This window comes from Triturus cristatus, chromosome 6 (genome assembly GCF_964204655.1).
Source record: "Triturus cristatus chromosome 6, aTriCri1.1, whole genome shotgun sequence".
NCBI lineage: Eukaryota > Metazoa > Chordata > Amphibia > Caudata > Salamandridae > Triturus > Triturus cristatus.
The window spans coordinates 1,617,066,088-1,617,088,884 of record NC_140589.1 but is presented as its reverse complement, the minus strand read 5'-3'; the positions used below and the strand labels follow the sequence as shown (position 1 = coordinate 1,617,088,884).

At 42.9% G+C, this 22,797-nt stretch overlaps 1 protein-coding gene across 3 annotated transcripts in view; it reads right to left on the bottom strand.

Annotated features, from left to right (window-relative positions):
- The window catches only part of PIGF (phosphatidylinositol glycan anchor biosynthesis class F), a 103,725-nt gene that overhangs the window by 67,601 nt on the left and 13,327 nt on the right, over window positions 1-22,797 (bottom strand). For all 3 annotated transcript variants that reach the window (XM_085612760.1, XM_085612759.1, XM_085612761.1), the window contains exon 3: window positions 8,111-8,202. In XM_085612760.1, the coding sequence (XP_085468886.1) occupies window positions 8,111-8,202 (92 nt within the window). The remainder of the gene's footprint in view (window positions 1-8,110; window positions 8,203-22,797) is intronic.

Below are 22,797 nucleotides of genomic sequence, written 5' to 3'. Positions count from 1 at the left end.
AATGACTCTGATGTTGGCGTTTGTTTTTTACAACCCAGATAGTGACCCAAAGGGGACTAAGTGTGGAAAGGATGGGCAACCTGCCCGGATGGAACAGCTGTTCACTAACCCACTTACACTTCAAAGCGCTTTGCCTCCAGCACACACAAAAGACCCGGACACCAGCCATATGCCACTCCAGACACTTTGGAGACTAGACAGGGGGAGGGGAAGAACTTGCCAGAACCAGATGTGGGTTAGGACAGGGTGCCCCCCCCCCCCTTCCCACAAAGAGTGTCACCAGGTATAAATATGGGACGCCCAGAACCACTCTTTAGAACACTCCTGAACCTGTGGAAGTTACAGAAGGACTCCCATGCTGCTTGAGAGTTTGCCTTGCTGTCTGAGAAGAAAGGCTTGGTCTGCTTGCCTTTATCACAGGCTACCCTGAGTGACTTCAAGGGTCAGTTGGCTAACCTACTGTGTGAGCTACAGGGGCACAAACTCCAGAGGCCTCCCTGCAACTGCCCAGCTGACCTGCTGTTCCAGACCTGCCTGTGTTCTACAGCTGGCCTCTGCTGGAGTGAGTCCCAGGTCACCAGGAGGTGCCTCCCCAGGTCCTGCACCCTTGGCCGGCATCAGAGTGTAGTCCTTGCTGCCCAACTGTGGGCTACATCAAATTCAATGCAACTTGACGCAGGACCTTGCAACACAGTCCCTCACAGCTACTGATCAGCACGCCTCATCGGAACTGATGCAGCACCACAACTAGAGGAAGGACCTCCCATCATACCCTCGCAGCTCCTCATCGGAACAAGCACAGAGCTGACGCAACTCAACACAGAACTTCTTATAGCAGCACCATATAGCTTCTGATTGGAACAGACACTGAGCAACACAAAGCCTTGGATCAAAGACATAAGGGACAACTCTCAGCTGGACTAACTTAGTCCCAGCATCTGGCCTGCACTCAATCCAGGTCGGCATGTACTTGTAACTATGTCTGGGTGCAAGTGGATATCGCAGTTAGCACTTTGTGCTTTTAGGCAAGATTTTCACTTAAACTTTTGAAACCGACTATCTCCGGTCCTACTGACTGGATTTCTTCCAGTCTGTATAACTGAAATTATTCTTTTAATGTCACAGTTAATCCTATCACTTTAACTGATAACGTTTGTCGATGCTACGCAAAAATGCTCTCAAACTACTCCTCTATTTCTAGGTGCCATACACACAGCATTTTTGCGAGCAGGAGTGATCACGTCCTGTATTAGTATTAATTAATCCCTAGTCCTTAGCATTTTCTAAGATTATGTTTGTCTTGCTCCAGACTGAGGTTTTACTTTCTCATGACTTTCCAAAAGTAAGACCTGCTCAATCGTGGAAAAAATAATTTTGTGGATTAGGACTGGAGTAAGCTTGTTTTAAGCGTGGAAATTGAAGAGTAAGTTGCATCTAAATTGGAGTAAGATAACTATTTATAGAAATGTGCATTATGCACTTGAACACCGGACATAGCAAGGTCAAACACTCCACAGCTAAGAGCTGGAAGCAGGTACGACCAAAAAGTAATCCAGGATAGTGAGATTTCTAGCATATTAGTAATAAAAAACATTAAAACATTCAGGCTCTGCATTGCGGCACAGGTATTCACTCCTGCATGCTTTGGAGATGAACAAAACATAACAGCAGACTCTTTCTAGAGAAGCAAATTACTTCTCTTCCCTTTCAAGTAGTGCGTGATATCTTCGGACTAAAAAACATTTGTCAATGACATCACTCTCAGACAATCACAAAAATGTAGTGACCTTGATCGTCTTTGTCAGTTCTCTTCTTTTGAAGGATGGGCACTTTACAAAAAGGGAAAGCATGATGCTTTTTGATGTCAGAAATTTTTTGAAAAACCTAACACTGTCAGCAAAGAAAATGAGCTGAGAGAATGAGAAAAAACCCAAATAATGGTGAATAACATGACCAGAATAAAAAATCTGACTCAAAAGAGAAAAGGGAAAAGAAATGTTGATATCTGAGAGGATCCTTCGCTAGAAAGCAGAAATATTAACTATGTTTCAATTTCTACTACATTGTACTTTGGGAAAATCAGCTTTGCTGGCTTACGTTGACTGTACAGTTTACCACTGAGGCTATGCTATCTTACATGATCGCTTTTCAGACTTCCAAAGGAGAGAATTAAAATGTTTCTGGAAGCTCTTTTTAGTTGTTAATGAAGGAGGAAAGCAGGCCTTTAGAAGGATATACAATTAAAAATGGTGGCTTTTTTCTTTCTAAATGTGATTTATGATGAAGCACATACAGAATTGCCACAATCCTTTTGGTGACAACAGTATCCAAAATGGTTATAGGATCAATAAAATTGCTGTCATGTTCAGCACAGTTTTTGATACAAAATGTATATAACTCACATGTTGACACTACATGGCTTTAGTGGACAATGCAGGTTAAAAGTGCAAATAAGCAGATGTCATGGTGTAGGCCAATACAATGCAGCCATATCCACTGGTACCAAAATGTTTCCAACACCTAAGAATGTGATTGATTTATTTACTTTCCTGTGGACCATTAATACAAGAAAACTTTGCAGCACAAAGTGTTTGCTAACCATTAACCATTGAAAACATTAGTAATCTAGGTAGGAGGGATTCCTGTTCATCAGTAGCGATTTAACTATACACTAGGAAGTTGAAAGAGCAGTACTAATTATAACAGAGACACAGTTATACAAATTATCAAAAATCTACCAGACAAAGAAAAAAACATGACTGCCAATTCTGTTTGCCCTTTGTTTACAGAGGAGTTTCATATACAAGGCAGACTTAAAATCACAAAGTAGGCATACATTTTTGTAAGTCAAGTCAGCCAGTTTTGGACCTTTATGGTTTAGCTAATTTGGGATTAGACAACTGGTAAATCCATTTGTTAACATTGTGCCATGCATTGAATAGGTATTGTTGCAAAAATGTCAGTTTTTGATTATTATACATTTTTTTTTTTAAAACACTTCTCTCTTTCTTCACCAAGACAATCATAGTGTCATGTAAGAATCTAGAACAGCTTCAAGCTGCAAAACCTTCTTAGAAGCAACTGCTTTCTTTTGTAGCATAAACATCTTCTGGATTCACATGCTGTGCACCGATTGTTTAGCAGTACGATTTCCCCTGGGGGGAAGGTGTGAAGAAAGAGCAGTACTAAACAAATGACGTGGCACCAATAGTCCTACTAAAGTTTCTTTACTTGAATATATAGCTACACCGTAGGGTTCAGTGAACAGGTGTCTGGATGATCAGGTCTCTGCCATGCATATGAATTGTAAAGATACATTATACACCAAGGCTACTGTTGCCACCAGAAAGTGTTTTTTGGCTTTACCTCAAGATTCATTTGCTAGTCATAGCAAATCGGTATAGCCTGAACTATCAAACTGACAATGGTCCCATTAGTCACTTGTGCACTAAGTACTCATGGTATATGTCCTACAAAGGATAGTTTAAATTTCCTGATGTGTTTTGTTGCCTTTATCAGAACACTATAGCTCATCCAACGTATGAAATATACTCTCCGCAGCATTTATTGGCTTTTGAAAGAAGGATACAACAAATGATGGGTGGAATGCTTGAATTAGTTTCAACTAATGGTAGTTACTCTGGACCGTATTTCAGTTCATCATTTTTTTGCCCACCATGCCACCTCTGACAGGAACCAGCCATATGCAAACCAGTGTTGACCCCGCTCTAGGAGTGCTCTAGGAGTACCAGTTTAATTTAATTTAATTTAATTGTGGGTTTATATAGCGCTAGAATCGACTCCCGGAGGAGTATCTCCGCGCTTCGACCGCTTGGGAACCCGTCCTGGCTCACCCTGAGAGATGGTCCCTAATGGGTATCTCTAAGGTGCGACCAAGCATCCCCGGCGGTCTGGGGGGGGCCGTTGTGAAGATGAGGCAAGCTAATGCCCAGAGTTGCCGAGTGTGGTCCCTGACTGGAGTAGGCACCGAGGCGAGAATTATCGAGCCCGCTGACCCTGGTCCACGACCCTGCCGCGTCGGGAATCGAACCCTGGTCCCGGGCGTCCTCTGCTTACGGGTCTGCCGCCTCTAACCAGTGAGCCACAGTCCAGCCTTTTGTAACAATTCTGGCACCTCTTGCTGAAAAATGTGTGGTTTTCTATTTTTAAGTTTTTGACTGGCGGTTGATGGTTTCTGCAAGTCTTTTATGCAACAGCTTTGCCTGATTATGTTTAGCAGCCATGTATTCATTATAGATTCTTAGGTGCTGAGAAGTTCCCCATTGGTGTGTTTGTTGGAATGCTTCATAAAGTCATTTTGAAATTTGTGGCGTAAAGTCTTGTAGTGTGGCCTCTAGTCTTTCATCTACCATGAAAAGTGGTCTGTCCTTCACTGGATTGCTGCCACTGTGAAAGCTCAGTAATAGGCACATCTGTGGTTGGTCTCTGTAACTGGGATGTGTATGACTGTCTACCTTGTACTCTTCCATCTGGGGAACCATCTTTTCTTTTGTTTTTTAACATGTGCCCCCGTCTGTAAAGCTCCCAAAGCCTTTGCGGATACATTGGTCTTCATGTCTTCCACAGAGTGATCAACTTCTAGTCCAAACAAACGGCTGGCAGTAAAAAGCATATCTATTATATTAAATTGTTTAAACCCTGATGCCTATGTAGTACAGTTCTTGTAGTAAGGTACCTGCTTGCAGTGTCAACACACTAAAAAAAGCTGCATTTAGGCATGAGTTGGCTATTGTTTTCCCCTCTTTTACTTCTGCTTTAGCCTTCTTCTGGAGCTCTTCATGTAAATGTGTAATTAAATCTTCAATTTTGTCCCATTTCAGGTGAGTATATGGGTGACACAGTAGAATTTGAATTGTGCCATTGGGCAGCAGCTGCCTTTTTCATTTTCATTCCCACCTGTTATTGACCCTTGTCTGGCGGTAGCCCTTGTGTAGCTCGGGATTGCACTCTGTGTCTTGTTGTAGATCTTTAAGGGAATCAGGTGCTACACAAGATTTAATATATTGTTGGTCTTGGAGCGATGACTTATAACTATTTTGAATTAGTGGGGCAACTGCCTTTGACGTTGCTGGTTTTATGAAATGCTCTCAGCTCTGCTACAAAATACTTGGCGACATTGGTAAATACTGGTTCTTTCTATGCAGTGGACTTAGAATATCTGTCAATAAACATTTTCTCTTGCTTCACCTTCGTTGGTACCCCTAAAGCATTGGCTGCCTTCTTAACTAACCCATAATACAGTAACATGTCACTAGAGGAGATGCAGTGAAAGGATACATGCTTGCTTCTCTCTTTGGGGAATCTCGATCAATATCTTCCCATAAAGACTCTTCCTCCTCCTGAACATCAACCAAAGCTTTCTATTCCGGATCTGGCTCCTGGTGTATTTATGGCATTACCTATCTACCTTCTTCCCTGGTTCATGTCCAGGCTATGAGGTGTCATGTATCCTACTTTTGCCTCTGTTTGTGGTGTTCCGTCTCTTCATTGTGGTCTCTTTATCCCTAAGGGTTTATGTATCTTGTGTGCAGTCCTTTCTTAATAAATAGTTTCTTTTCTTTTCAATTAGGTTTTCAGTCTTGACTACGACTGCCCCATTTGTCTTCTTTCCAAGTCACAATGCTGAGATCATTTATCTGCCTGTGGCTTTTCTTTTAAAGGCCAAAGACTGTTTTTCACATTAAAGTTCAATTGTCTTCCGAAGTCAAGCCAAGGCCCTTAGGGAAATTGGTCTCAGTGGCTTTTTCTTTGAACCAGGGAGTGTGGGATGTGCTGACAGCCAACTTTGACTGTTTTTTGGCACGGAGTGTTTGTTCTTATGCAACTCATCTTGTTCACTTAATTTGTTATGGGGCTCTAGAAACGTAAGGTCAGACTTTTCTGAGTGAGACGATCTATGGCCCGTGATATTCCACAAAGAAATGTCATTGAGGTCCAAAACTACTTGGTTTTCTCCCCGAGTCTCCCCTAGATCTTTGATAGAACATTCTTAGGTCTCAAGTTATGACTACCCTGATTTGTCTGCTGTGCACCATATGCCAGCAATACTGTATCCCTGTGTACAAGGGTTTTGGCTTGAAAAGAGATTAAGCGTAACAGTCTTGGGAGAAAGAACATGTACTCTGGGTGTCCATCATTCAGCGTGATCTTTCAGTGGCAATTAAGGCAAAACTTGAAGATCGAGCTCATACTATAAAATAGCGATGTGGAGTCTCAGGGTCATCATCTCTAATATAGAACATTATTTAACTATTTTGAAGTTCCCTTGAAAAAGCCTGAATCCTCAAATCCAGCACCAAAGCCAATCACCCTTTATCAGACCTTTTTTGCGATTCTTCAACCTCATGTTGATGACTTCTGAGAAGTTCTCAATGTATGTCAAAACCCACTAGTGGAGGAAAAAAAGACCCAAACAAGGAGGTTACGTTACTGGACACTGCAGGTTTATGGCTGACCTCATAGTGAGTCATACGGACTCCACTTAAGTCGACACCCAGCAGATAAAGGTTTGTACATGAACAATTTTTGATCCAGCCAATAGATGGTCGAATAATGCATAACATGTGAATCTAGAAGAGTTTTATACTTCAAAATTAGTATCTTTCCTTTGTACTAAGTGTTGACAGAGGTCTCATTTCCGTGACAACACGCCTGGAACATTAAAAAGAGGTAGTTAATACAATTTACAAGTGTAACAAGTGAGGGTTTAGTGTTGCAGCAGGAAGAATATAAATATTATTGTTGGCTGATTGCGTCAATGTAATTTTTAGCTCCATGCTTATGTCAATGTTTAATTAAAAAGATTAAATCCAGCTCAAATCTATCTTCAATAATGCCCTTCATGTCAAGAAAAAGAAAGAAAATTGCTGCACTGTTTCTTTCCAGGACCTCATATATCGCTTGTTTCTCTTCTTGGTCTACTCTCATTCCTCCCCTCCCCATATTTCCTCTCTTCGTGACTCTTCCTACACCACAGTTGATTGATTTCTCTCAACTTTGTTTTTTTACTCCCTGCTGTACCCCTGACAATACCCTTTTTCTGAATTTGCTACCTACACCCTTTAATGTCTATCACACATATACCCCTGTAACTCTCCAACACCATTAGTCTAGTACCCTTACTACTTATAATATTTTTACTCCAGTGTACGTCAACCCATGGCGATACTATACTACTCTTTCACCTAGGTAATTTTTACTACTACCCCTACTTTTACCCTAACACCTCCACTACTGCCCTTATCCTAGTTCCTCTACACTTGCCCTTAATTATGTAGCTCTACACCCTTGCTTGCACCTGTATTCCTACTTTACCTTTGTGTCTTTTGCCAGTCTATGCCTAGCACCTTTACCTTGGTCATAGTACTTCAACGGCTGCCTATACCCTATTACCATTACATCTACCTGTACCCTTTACCACCATGCCGACCTATCTGCTAGTATCATTACTACTGTCTAGAACTTAGTCTACCTGGTCACTACATTCTGATATCTCTACTCTTACCTACAAAATGTATACCTCTACCATGCCAATACTGTAGTACCTCTACCCCCATATGTCATACCACCCAAACCACTGGCCCTTATTACATATGATTTTTTTTCACCACTATCCATACCGTATGCTGTAGTAATTTTACAATAGCATGTTCCCTACCCATACCCTAAAATATCCATCTTTCCCCTTTCCATTAATCTGCTACCTTTTTCAGCTTACCTGTTCATGTTATTTTCTTGTTGCTTCCACCCTCTTTTGCTAGTGTACCTTTTTGTCAATATTTTGAAGGAAAGGGATTTTACTTAATTTGGAAACTCACAAAAATGCAGTTTCAACAGCCTGTTTTAGTCAGGCTGGGGTTCTTCATGTTGGCTATTTTCTGAAATGTCGTATAGCTAGCTGAGAGAAGGGGCAGAATGCCACAAAGATTAAAGAAATTCAGTTGAAAGCAAATAGCATGTTATTCGAACATCACAAATGACTTGGGCACAGAAGATTGTAATAAATTGAGAGGAAGGAAGTTCCCTTAATAGCAGAAGAAACCAATAAATTTCATGTAGCAACAAAGACAAATGAGCTTACAATACTTACTCCAGAAGTGGTGCTCCATATAATACAATAATAGTATGAAACAGTAGGCAGGACATAAGAAAGTACGCACAGGACTTCAGGAATTTGGATACCTAAGTAATAAACAGAAAAGGCTATGAAGACCAATTTGAAAGCAACCAAGTTTTTATAACAAATAAAATATTTAATGACAGACATGCACTTATTTAGATGGTCTGAGAGTGTGTTGACATTGTCCCTGTAATAACATGGGATCATGCTTTGTAACAGCATGTCTGTACCTAAAAGCATGTGATGGGCAAATGCTCTACCTTGTCTTGTCATTTCCTCCGATAGGAGATCTTGCGAAGTACTACTACTCGATTTGATTAAACTTTATTGGGCATATTACAAAACAGCCATAAACGTAGATATAATACATGAAAATGTCCTAAAAACATTATTCAAAATACATATACAAAGCAGCCCCACATCCTCTGATTATCATCTCGAATACATAATACTTTTTCTAGATTGTATAGCACCCGCCTTATAAACAAGCATTTGCAATGCAATATGTCTTGCATTAATAAAAGTTTTAGCTATTGGCGTTGCACATTATAATGCAATGCCAAGAGCTCGGGATTTCAGTAATGCGAGACCTATTGCATTGTAAATGCTTGTTTTAGCATAGTTCTTCACAAATTTAGGTTAGGATTTTTGTAGGCCGCAATTCGATGTGTTGGCATAACCCCATATCTCAGCCCCATAAAGGGCTGCTGTCTGAAATCTGGTTTGGTAAAATCTTCAGAGCTGGGGACACAGATCTGGAGTTTGATGCGAGTTTAAACTTTAAAAGGGTGCCTGCCCTGTGTTGCAGAATAGATCAACACTTCTATATTTGTGAGCCCCATGACGATCTGCTATGCACCCTTATGTCCAAGTAGCCGAAGCTCTCTACTTTTTCAAGTTATGTGGTGCCTAATACAGGTTACCCTTAAAGGACCTGTGGGGGTTTAGGACCATGTACTTTATTTTTAAAATATTTATTTCAAGGCTCTTGTGAGCACAGTAATTTTTAAGCTTGGCTAAAAGGTTTACAAAACCCCCTAGACTTTCTAGTTAGGAGTAGGGTATTAGAAGTGGGGTCACCAGCAGAGTGGAGCTCAATGAGGGGTGCAAACGCATTCGAACAATGGATTTTTGGACTTATCAAATCCTCGGTAAGTGGTTGTTTAAAAAAAACTTATAAGGTTCCAAAAGCGAGACCTATTGGCTATGTCAATGCTTGTTAAAGATACTAGTCTGTTTCTCATGTGACTATCTCTGTGAAGTCTTGGGGAGTGGTCTGTTGGGTGGGCGGCTCTTTCTCAGCCTTAATGGCATTTCAAAATGTCGCACTTTCGGTCACACACAGCTATTACTCCCAGCCGTACCTGCCTTTCAGACAATAGAAGTGTGTCTTATGTATGACTGACTCTGTCCTAGCCCAATCAGCCGCTTTCACTGACACTGGCCTGATGTAGTACTGACCTTGACGTCAATTTACAAAGCGCACAGTTGTCTCTGAAGAGTCCTAGTGCTTGCCATGCACCCGTCCCATGTAGAGGCCCCATTCTCGCGAGCCGGTACATTTCCAGATTTCTCTGGTCAGTCCGCCCCTGCCTTCTGGTACTATTAGTATTTTCGGTGTGTTTGCAAGGCAGCGTATTTTTACAAGTGTGGGCATTATAGTGGAAAACTGCTGGGTGTTGCTGGAAAGCCGAGCTTCTTGGCGGCCTTTGTCCAAAGTAAACACTGCCAGGAAAACCCAAACTGGGCGAAAAGGCGATTCTTGTGTAAATATGCCCCGTGTGATTGATATCTGCCGCGCCCAGCCTCCTTCGGCGTGGGAGGTTAGAGGCGAAACTAGAGTCAAATTTTGCGAGGGGGGGGATTGAGGGTGGGGTTGGGGGAGGGGGGGTCTGAAAAAATATTGGGGGGATACCTAACTCTTCCAGCAATAGGCAGAGTGAAGATGCAGGGGTTCCAAGAAGGGGTGAAAAGCAACAAAGCCTCATTAGAAAGCAAAAGGTCTTTTAAAGACCTGTGAAGTACTTGGGTGCGGCTGTGTGTGCGCCCGAGACGCTGTCTCAGCCCGGGAAGCCCTTTGAGACCAATGGGCGTTGCGTGCCTGTGGGAGGTGGACATTTCACACCATCTAAACGGGGAAGAACAGATCTATGAGAGATTAGGGGCGCTGCACGTGCTTGTTGTAACGTTGCATCGTAGTTTACAAGTCTGGAGCAGAGCAGAGGCCTGTTTCGCATGCACCCTGATGGTCTAGGTGTTAAACCCGGTAAGATAGCTTGGTGGGTTAATCCATCTATTGTGTAGATCCATGTAGAAACAGCTAGTCACAGTGCAACAGCCGGGCAGAATACCTCAGGGGAGTAAATGCAGGCCAGATTGCTGGTAAAACAAAACATAAGTCAGAGAGGTAATGTACCTGCTGCAGAGATCTGTGTGGGTCTGGGCTCAATAGTGATAATATAGCTTAGGGGGTAAAGCACCGGCTGCAGAATGATCCAAAGGGCAATGACTCATTGGTTCGTCATTCATAGAGAGATAAACTGAATATTCGTAAAAGTAAATCGGAAAAAAAACCTTCTGATTAACTGCAACTAACAATGCTCCAACCACAACCCTTCCCTAGCATGGGATTTCAGGTGCAGGGTACTGGTAGATTGGAGCACATCCCTCAGCAAAGGACTGTAGAACAACGCCCCCCCCCCTCCAATTGCATAATGTATAAAATCGACTATACCTACGTTGGTTGGGGATGAATGGGAGCGCCGCGCACTAGAAGTCTAAACACAGAGGAGCAGGGGAATCGAAACCAGTGGTGCGCGAGCGCACCACAGAGGAGCAGAGGCGAGGGAGGGAGGCAGCGAGGTGAACGTGCGCGTGCTAGACACGGACGGTAATGAGCGGAGCAAAGACGGGACATGCGCCCGCCTTTGCCCAATCGCGTGCCTTTTTTAAAAATAGAAAAAAACACGCAAAACCAAAACCAAAACCACACGCACGAGCGTGTGGTCAGATTTCAAAACCCCCTACATAAGGTCTCGCGCTGCGCGAGCAGTGCTGCGCACTGCAACGCTTGACGCAAGACCTAAAAAGAGCAACATTAATACATACAAGGGGATCTCTTAGCAGAATGCAAAGCAGTGTCATATTAGTCAGGGTACAAAGATGAATTAGAAAAGGAAGGGGAGAATATCCAGGTATGAAAAAAAGTCATGGAAATGGAAAAGTCATTCTACAACTTCATAAAGCTCTCTGCATTTTTGGCAAAGGTAAAGAGCAGCATGAAATAAAGCATAGCAAAATAAAAATAAAGAATAAGCCACTAGCATTACTAACATGCAATATATAACACAGTGTTCAATGACAGTAAATGAAATAAATACAATAAAATGTACCAATAATAAACAGCCCAGCAAATGAATGCAAAGTAGTGACATAAAATATATAATATTTTCAATGAAAGTCAGCGTAATCAAAATAACCCAATTTTGGGCTGGTCAGTTTTAACGTGGCAATTTAATGGAACGACATCTTGCTTTCTCTCTCAGTATATAAAGCCCTTATTTCCCATTTCATTTCCAAATCAATGTCTGCCATCAGAAATGTAGGGCATTGAGAGGAGGATGTGTGGTTAGAGTGGAGAGGAGAGGTGGTAAGGTAACTCTTTTGCTCTTAAAGACCAAAGACAGAGCCAGGTCTGTGGGAATGGATAAATACTTTTCAAAACCCACGTTAGTGGAGACAGGTAACTTTTTAAAAAACGCAGCTAACTAAACTTAACAACTGCTGGAATATATCTCCAACAGTGTAGGTTTCAGAAGACTTAGTCCAATACGATAGTTTAAACAGTTCACATTGCTAACATTTTAGTATGAAAGTAGGCCTCCAGCAGAACATGGACATTTTAAAACCAAAACATATATTTTTTTTAATGCTCTAAGTGAGGCATCTATAATGCGCAGCATGTGCCCAAAGGCTTCTTGATGACAGAACTGTAATCAACCGCAGAGATTGTGGTGACTGAAGAAAATTACTAGGTTTACAGAATACATAAGTCTTGAGGTCTTTCTGAAATGCCTGATGAATGCATTGATAGACATGCATGATGAATCTTTGAGAAGATTCAGCTGTAACTTGCTATGATGGAAAAGGCATATCCTCTATACCTATCACCTAAAGGTCGAAACTTGGACTTGGCACAAGGAGCTAAGACACGATACATGTGCAGACACGTATCTAGCAAGTTTATCCTGAAAAATGTTTGGTCCTATACCATAGAGGGCTCCAGCTGTATAACGAAGGACATTAAACTGGATCTGCTGTGCCACAGGGAGCCAGTGGAGATGGTTATGGGCTTAGATACTGTGTAATGCATCATCGACCAACTGGTCAGTCATCTTTAAGTTTGGAGACAGAGTATGCTTACAGACCTCTGGCATCAGGGGCCCTAGCACGTATGTGCACCAGATAAATGTGAAAATGTTCAAATACAAAAAGTCAACCGTTGAAACATCTCACCACCTGTTCTCAGTAGGGCAGTTGCTGGGACTGCACAGGTAATAGAAGACCTTTCATGCACATTACTACACAACATTAGCAAGGATTTAACCACTTTGCCAGCCGATGGATTGCAGAATTCATGGTTTTTACACGGACACATTGCGATGTTCATGTATATGGAGCAAACAGTCACCTTGAGAGTCCAGTTTCAAACTGAACAAAGGCATTTTGTGTTAAAATGTGGTGTTCGTCAATTGCCACAGTTGGCCCATAATATGATTGACTTCAGAACTTAACAAGCATTAGGGGAGCAGAGTCATGGGCCGAGGAAGATGGCGGTCTCTTCCTAAAGCTCCATGATGACTATCTAGAGTGGCAGTTTGAAGACCTCCACCAACCACATGCACAACCCTGCTGCCTAATAGGGGCACATGCAAGAGTAGACCAGGCCACTGCACCGTGTGAAGCCCAGGAAAGATGCAAGAAGACCCAGTGTCAAGTCGGGGCTGAGCTGCAAGGATCAGACATCATCAAGGGCCCTAGTGCTTTCATTAGCCCACCATAAGAGCTGCCCCTGCCATGGAGGAAGGGTAGCGGGAGAAGTGGCAGCTGATAAGTGTCGGAAGAAGCAGCAGGACGAGGGAGCAGAGAACAGTGGCCACAGAAAGAGGGCTAATTGTCTCCATAAAATTGCAGTGGCCATCTTGGATTGGGCTCGCTCTGCCTGGAACAGACTCTGATTTGGGGCAGACGCTGCAGAAGTCCCTTTACGGCAATTGGCTCAACGGGAAGTGCTGATGCCTGACAGGCCTCAGTGGGCTTTTTGTTTCAGGACAATTATAACTCTGGCCCTACACCCCTACTGGAGCTATTATCCAGCTTTATCAGAGACTTTGTAATCAGCTAGCAGACTGTCTGCTGCGAATGGGAAATATTAGGACGAACTGCACAACACCTGCATGAGCGCGGCTGACCCTTGGATTTTGCACTAGTCCTACCCACACAGATCAGACACACCCTGCTAGCACTGGGGCTTTATTAAGCATCATGTAGACTGCTTAGGGTAGATGGTCCTTTTACCTCCAACTTTCGATGACTGGTACGGTAATAACTACTGGAATGCCTTCAGATCCTTACCTGCTGGTTACATACACTGGATCATGGACTGCCACTTTTGTCTCTCAATGATTCAGAAGTAATAATTGTGATTAATGAGGCAAGAGTGTATTGTACATTACCCAAAGACATAGCCATGCCTGCTAAAATGGAATAACAATTGACACTGGGCTGGCCCGTCCACGCCCAGAGGAGGCTGGGCCCCCCCCTAACATTCTGTTTACGTATTAGAAGGCGGATCGTCTTGCTCCTCAGGTACCGTAGTCTTTGTTATCCTATTGAATAGCCCTAGCACTTTATTTTCCACTCGTCCTCTCCTTGGTGTCTATTTCTCCGTTACTGAAAGTAGAATGACTAAGCGCAAGGAAGTAGCGGGCACGTTGGACGCCTTCATTATGAGGGCTGAATCATTGCTTACGCAGGAACAGTGACTTTCTTTGGACCCAGTCCTTACCCTGAGACGCTCCTCGTTAGGCTTATTAACATCAGAGGGTGCCCTGCAACCATCTTTGCTTGACCCTGACTCTGCCCAGGCCCAGGCCCAGGCCCTGGCCCCGGACCTGTCCCAGCCCCTCCCCCCAATCTCTGGACACAACTATTACGGATACTCAAAACGGGCCCAGTAATGCTACAAGGGCTCAGACTTCCAAATCTCATATTGATGTTACCACCAGTGAACCACTGGTTAAGAGAAGGAGGGGTGCGAGCAGACAAACTCAAACAGCAAAAACAACAAGAAAAAGGACCCCGACTTGCTAGATCTAAGGGCACTGGAGAGCTAGAACATGGGTCAAGCCAACCCATATCCAGCCTCGGGCACCCTATGATGCCACCCGTATTTGGCGGAGAGGATTTTTGGAACAGGATGGAAAACATGGTTACAGCCTGTAACATGTTTACAGCCCTATTAGCCCCTATCCAATTCAAACTGACAGAAATTGAAGTGAGGCTATCTAAACTAGAGGGTTTGGGTGAACTGGTTAGACCACAGTTACCACGTGAGACAGAGTTGGAGAGGGTTTCGTTCTCCTCTACGATGGCTGGCGGAGATCTTCCCCCGTAACCCTCTCACCCACTTCAAGTTGACCTTGAACACCCTAAGGACATACTCTTTCCCTTGCCCCTTACCATCATTCTCAACTGCCCACTTTACAAAGGACTGTGAACTGCACAAATCGGAGCCAACAGACCTGCCCGTGCTCCATCCCCTCTCGCGTTTCCAGAGGGAAGCCTTCTAATACTTTACATGTATCTAATTTAGTGGAGGGAAATGCTGGTATTCCACAGGAGACAGCACAGGAGAGGGCCAAGATCACAGGGGAGGCTCATGACCGGTCTCAAACGCTGCAATTACCATCCTCGGCAGCCTCACTGGTACTGGTCCTTGGGAATGTTCCCCCCTTGAGGGAGAATCAAAGTGAAAACACAACTCAGCTAATCGACAAATCTCTTCACTGGTTGTCTTTTCATACTTTTGCGGTGATGGGCGAGGGGCGATGGTTAGCTGACCACATTATCATGGCAAGAAGGGTAAGGTGGGTGGAGTTGGCCCCAAAAATATTAGAGGGGGACTGTGCGGTGATTAATTTTAACAACCAAACAATACTGGGATCTCTTTTTTATCAACTCCACAGAGTCCCTCCTAAGGGTACTCGGATTCTCCCCCTCCCACTTGGCTATTTTTACCCCCCTCCTCCTAGGATAGTTCCGAACCCTCCAATGTTGTTTAGGGGCAAATGTAAAGTCGATCCCAGCGGGACGTTCTGGCTTATTACTTACAAACAGATTTACACCTCTTTCCGGGATGGATTCTTGTGATTGACTGCCTTCTCCACCAGCCCCTGAGTATATACTTGCAGAAATACCATCTAAAATCAGTGAACCACCTACGATTTCCAAACGAGTGAAGGGGCAGTTAAATTCAGTCCTTTTGGCAACCTGGAATGTGGCGGGTATAGCAAACAAATTGGGCAAAGACCAATGGCTAAAAATCTGGCAGGAATTTGATGTAATTTCTCTTCAGGAAACTTGGTCTATCGACCCCATTTTTGTAAATGGATACTGTTCTTTTCAATCGAAGGGCAAAGGGGGGTATGTTAACCTTGATCCCAAATAAATCGGATCTGAAAGTAAAACAGTTCATAGAAAATAATCCTATTTTCCATATCCTCGTTACTGAACAACAACTTCAAGGATACTGGCTTCTGATTAATTTTGGGCTCAATATAGGTAGATAAGGAATTAGACGCCATTTTGAAAACCCAAAAACTACAGGAAACGATAAACATCATCTGGCTAGGGGATTTTAATATCAACCCCTGTAAATACAGCTCACAAAGGGTATGTGGTATGACTGATCTTGTGGGAAATTCCTTACAACACTTTACACATAGTGTCTAGGGTAATAGACTGAATCATTTACTTTCGGTTAGGGACTTGGTGATTGTAGACAACTATTCCGCTTCCACTGAACCTTGCTCTTATTACAGATAAATATGTGAGGGAAGCGTTGGACTGCGTTTCCCACCCGCAACTCTAGGATATTATGTCACAAATGGGACTGGATCAGCCCCTAATTGACTTAATTCGGCAACTGTATTCAGATGCTTCTGCATCCGTCCGATATGGGAGAAATGGGGAGAGGACCCGCTCTTTTAAGATCCTAAGAGGGGTCAGGCAAGGCTGCGTCCTTGCACCGTTTTTATTTTCTATTTACACAAATGGCGTGGAGGACGTGTTGGGGGGAGTGTCTTTGGATGTCCCCATGTGTGACTCCCATCGGCTCCCTATCTTGGCATATGCCGATGATGCCGTACTCCTTTCTAGAACCGGGGTGGGGCTCCAGCACCTGATAACAGCATATGCGGCTTTTATGAGCTCGCTGGACCTAAAGGTCAATGAAACAAAGACATTTATTTTAATTGCAGGGGCAGGGAAAAAAGATAAACCACCACAGTTTCATATGGACTCAAAGAAAATCAAAGTGGTTAATACTTTCTCCTACTTAGGAGTCCTCTTCGATAAAAATCAGTCCTGGAAACAGCAGGTGGAAGGTAGAGCATTGACGATGAATAGGAGCTTAGTGGCATTAAAAAGATTTACTAAGCGGTTGGGCGCCAGACCTCTGGGCACTATAAAAAAGATCTATCAAGCCAAAACAGTGTCTGCAGTGACATACGGGGCAGGTGTATGGGGCATGGATCCGATTGAATCATTACAGCTAGCTGAAAACAAATTCCTGAAATCCTTGATCTCCCTTCCACAGTCATACTCTAACTATATCTCTCACCTCGAATCAGATGTCCCATATATCACCGATTCAATTTGTTTGGCTCCACTTATGCTGTGGATGTCGATTTGGCGTAGGGACACAGTCCCCCTGAATCAAGGGATTATTACTAACCTCCAAGTTGGAGAACTATAGCAAGTGCGGTTGGATAAGCTATGTAGAGCAGGAATTTAGCGCCTTAGGCTTGTCGAACTTCTGTAGACTTCCAATGACATGCCGGGACTTTTCCAAGAGTAGGTTGGCCGACACTTACAAGACGAGGGCCCAATACATCCGTAGAGAGAAGAACTTTGGTGCGCATATGGTGCGGCTGTATCATCTAACTCCCCCAATTGTGGAGGGCGAGTTTTCATATCTGGCAGAGGTCCCACTCTCATACTATAAGTTTATCCTAAGGAGATTCCGTTTAAATTTGATCCCACTAATGTTGGGGTATCCAGGCAGAGGTTTTAGGCATTCTGACTTATCAAAGTGCCCTTGCGACTCTAAGTCAATACAAAATGATTTACACTTGATATTCATCTGTACTATGTATGCCCAAGAAAGAAAGCTTTTTATTGTTCCAATTTTAAAGAGCCATAATTTTAGTCAAGGCCGGGTTGCACTGTATTTTTTAAAATCGCTCCTGAATACATTTACGTGTTTCACAGTAGCATCTTTCCTTTGGGCATGTATGAGGAAAAGGAAACTTGCGCTTTAATATTGAACTATAAGAAACGCCTATCAGTTTACTGTTTATTAATTTTATGAAACTTACTTGAATCTTGATTAAGGGGAGCTTGGTTTTATGAAAGAACTGTGATTGGCTATATTTCAACTGTTTTGTAATCAATTTTATGTACTTTTATGATCTGTATATAAAAGATCGAATAAAGTTTATAAATGAAATAACACTGGGCTTTATGTGCCCATTTCAAAATCTGCCAGACAGCTTTTATTCACAGGAACCGGGAAAGCGAAACCTGCCCGCCTCTCAAGTAATGGCACAATATGCGGTACTCAAGACAATCCTGAAAGAACTGATGGCATTGAGGATGTCCGTTTTATCAAATGTAAAGAACACCTCGAAAACGTCCTCCAAAATCCTATCTATAAGGACTGAATTCACCAAGTTCAGCTCAAGAGTATTGGTGATGGAAGACAGACTCAAAAGTGGAACAAAAAAACAATGACTGCAATTGATTGGGAACAACATCATTGCTCCATGCAGGAGAAACTTACAGAACTGGAGGTAAGGAACAAATGAGATAATGTTAGATTCTCTGGTATTCCTGAAACATTTAAAAAAAATACCATAATGGCCTTTATGCATCGATTCATCCCAGAACTCACTAAACTAGACTCTAAAATCCCTTTAGAGCTAGGTCCACATTTTATTAGGATCCGCAATAACTATCGGGGGAATACTTTAAGCAAGTGATTGTGTGCTTCCTATGTCATCAGCAGGAATGAGACATTCTTCTGGCAGCTAAACAATGGGGCCGTTTCTTGTTTGGAGAACACAAAACACGTCACTCAGGACTTTTCATACTAGACCATGTTGAGGTAGGAAGGGTTTCCTTGCCTTGCAACGTCGGTTGAAGAAACTGGGAATTAAATATGCTCTACTGGAACCTGTAGCCATGTTAAGCAGCAAAGAAGGTTGTACTAAGGCATTTGATGCTCCCGACAAGTTTGGAGAACTCCTGAATACATGAGACACAACTAATATGGAATCGTCACATACACCAGTTTAACCTGCTCTCTCACAGAGCTATCCCAAGGAGGCCGGTGAGCTGACACTAGCAGGAGAGAGGGGGAGGTTAGACAAAGTAACAAGGAACTGGAGCTCAGGTTCGAAGTACAAACAAGCTGGTCCTAGTGGGCCCAACAGAGACAAATCAAGGTCACTACTGAATGCACCATAAGAGCGGCCATGCCTCATCATTGGCGGATAGGATCTTGGGATTCATCTGGCTGTGGAGCAAGATTATGATGGCGTTAATGGGTTAGGGTTTGCTAGACTTGGAGGTAACTATAATCTTACCAACCACACAAACATGAGATTACCACTTTATCTGTTCTAAACTAGTTAGTACTTACTTGACAAGCTTTAGGAGGTAATGAATATGGAGGCATTTGATTGGGTTAGGGGAGACAGCCCTGGCCTGGTCATGGCTGTTGTATTACCGGCATTAAAGTTGCATAGGAGATCCATGTTCTTACGACAAACATTGTGACTTGTGGCTATGGTGGTGCACTGTTGATTATACGGTATCATATTTGGGACTTGCACTGAGGGGGGAGAGCCAACACCATGTTTTGCTGTCCAAAAACTCACTACCACAGTAGTAGTACCCACGTATAGGATATTAAAGCTTTAGTCAGCCTTTTGATTACAAGGGTTACATATCTCACTGCCCCGCTTTACTATCTTTGTGTAGTCAAGATCAGTGTGAACCTTCCTGGAAGTCTGCTGTCAGATCCAATACACCCTGTCTTTCCTCACTGAAAGCATTTTCCTTCTTTGCTTCATATACTGCACACCTCTTTATCAGTTACAGTTTGACAAACATACCAGCAGTGAACCACTTCACCACTAAACACAATTCTCTCACCCGCACAGACTTTATCAATTCAGAATACTCCCAGTTTAGCATGACCAAATTACATGATTTGGTTGTAGTCACACTTAATGTACTTGGACTCACGCACTATATTAGAACAATGGATGGTGCTGGGTTCGAATTATGCTCCTGTTACAGTCAAATAAACCTTTTTTTCCAGGCAATCAATAGGATCCTTACTCCCATCTGTTGTGCTAACATGCACATTGGTGGGGACTGGTACATAGTACTCAACCCACTTCCAGATAAATCTGACCATCCAACAGTACAACATACCAGAGACAGACACACTGAAAAATCTAATGGACAACCATTCCTTCTCAAACCCCTGTCGATTAATAAACACAATGGACAGGGAATAAACCTTTATCTCGTGTACATTTGTACGAGCAATCGCATTGATTACTTTCTGGTGAGTCCCCCTTTGTTGAGTTGTTTGGCCGATACGGACACTGTTCCGAATTTTACTAGGGACCATGATGTACTATGGATTCTCATTTCCCTAGACATAATCTAGCCTCCCTTACATTAGTGGCCATACTATGCATGACTCTCAGCAGTAATGAACTCAGAGGATTAGGGTAGGGTTGCCAGTGGTAATGCAAACAAGGCTTTATTAATTTTGGAATACCTGTACATGAGAAATACATAACGGCCCTAGTTGCAAAGCCCCTGACAACAAGGTGATAATGAGAGTAATAATCCTCCCTTGCGCCACTTATCACTCAAATATCAGCTTTAAATATATATTGGAAATCAAAACAATTTCTCAAAACATACGCTTTGCGGTTCTGAAAATACACAAATATTTAACTAGAATACACACTTTCCAATTTTGGTACACATATATTAATTCAAACAAGCAAAAGCCTTTGATTTAGTAGGCTACTTACAGGTAACTGGGGAGACAGTAGCCAACGAGCTACTTATTGGAGAAGCCTGGTGTAAATATGCTTCTACAGCAGGAAAAAATCTTTACTGCCTAATACAACGCCACTGCGAATGGGAGGGGGAGGAATGCTGCGGCCTGTTGGTCTTCTAGCTATGGCAGCTAGAGGTCACTCATACTATTCCAGCAGTCAAAAGCAAACCTTAGCAGGCCTCGAAAAATCATTAAAATGTTACTAGACTCGCAGGTCTTGTAACTTGAATAATCTACTCAACCTAACTGTAATGTACTTGAAGGAGAAACCGGACTCAATTTGCGAAATACTAGGCAAATATTTTATTTTATGGAGCCGCCTTTTTCTACATTGTCACATATGAGAGCACCTTCACATATGCTGTACAAAAAAAAATAGACTAATCATTTGCTCCATGTCAAATACAAATCCGGCCCATATATAGGGTACACTGATTGTCATCAGAGCGGAGCAGGAATATTTCTCAGTTCATGTGTAAAAACTCAGTTTAAATGAATACATTACTGAAGTATGATGTGGTAGTGCACTGTCATTTACACACACCATTTACCATTGAAATAGATGCAACACTCGTCACAACAATAGCCACGACACACAGCTTGCTGTATCGTTCTTTGCCGACTCCACCTCAACGAAGACTAACTTCCACAACTGCATGAAGAACGCCTCAGCATGAAGGACAACTGCCTAAAGCTCAAGACGGAAGTTCTCATCTTCAGCAAACACACACCCGCTGGAATGACTCCTGGTGGCCATCGGAACTCAGACCCACCACCCGCCGAAAGACCATGCTCCCAACCTTGGCATCATCCTAGACAGCGAACTCTCCATGAAACGTCAGGTCAATGCCGTCTCCTCAGCATGCTTCCACATGCTCTGCAAAATCTTCAAGTGGCTCCCCATCACTACAAGAAAGACGGTTTTGCATGCCCTCATAACCAGCCAGCTGGACTACAGCAACGCACTCTATGCAGGCACCACCAACAAATACATGCAAAAAACTCCAGATGATCCAGAACGCAGCCCCCAGACTGAGTCTCAACCTGCCCAAGAGAACCCACATCACCCAGCACCTGCAAGACCTCCACTGGCTCCCAGACCAGAAGAGATGCCATTTCAAGCTCCTGACTCATGCCTCCAAAGCCCTTCATGAACCACTGTCTGCATTTACACTGTCCTCCCATGAATCTCAGTTCCGCACACCTCGCCCAGATCCTTTGCATACACCAATGCCGCGCCGGAGGGTGCTTTCTCAATGCCAAAGCCTGTAACACTCTCCCTTCGCAATTCCCCCTCAATGACTGACTTCAGAAAGGGGCTCAAGACCTGGCTGTTCGAATGAGACCTACATCAAGCACCTGGATACCCTGGCGGGTGTCAAGCCATGCTCAACAAAAAATGTTTGAGTGAAACGTTTCAACTAACATGCAGTTTTATTGATCAAACTATATAGCACATAAACAATGTTTGGAAATTGGGTTTCAGCAAAAATATTTATAATTTCCACATCACCAAGTAAAGTGTCCCCATTTTTGTTTTCATTCTATGAAAATCTTTTTTTCACAACACAGTAATACAGAACTGTGCTTTCATAACTACTGAAATATATTTTTTAACTGTTTGTGCCGTTCACTTATTAGCTATTTATATTGTTAAAAAAAAATTAATATCTTACAGCCTTTCATTTTACATGCTTTGTGCAGCACAACTGTCGGACAGTTCACTTTACAAAATCCTCTAACTTTCCAGAGAAAGAAAGGAAATGTAAGACAAACTGACTTTTGACCTCTGTCTATGAATGCAGAGCAAATGTGACAAGATAAAAACAAGATTTAAAGGCATCCTTATTACTCATTCACTTTGTGAGTGAACAGAGCACTTGTTTGTCAGCTTGCCAGTACGAAGTGGAAAACAGTGTTTAGAACGCTGTTTCCACAACGCGCTTCCATTACAAAGCGGTCATTACAACAACCGCGTTGTTTCTATGCGATCCATTATATCGCAAGTCATTTCTACGACTTGCGATGTAATGGATCGCGTAGAAACAACGCGGTTTTTGTAACAACCGTGTTGTAATGGAATGCGTTGTTAAAACATTTGTTGCAAAGACCCATATTACGGGCCAGCAGGCCCTAAAGGTAGTTCGCCCTCATGAAATCTGACCCGCCGCAGTGAGTGGGTGAGTAGACTGCTCGAAGACTGAATTAGACGTACTTTCGGTCTTTT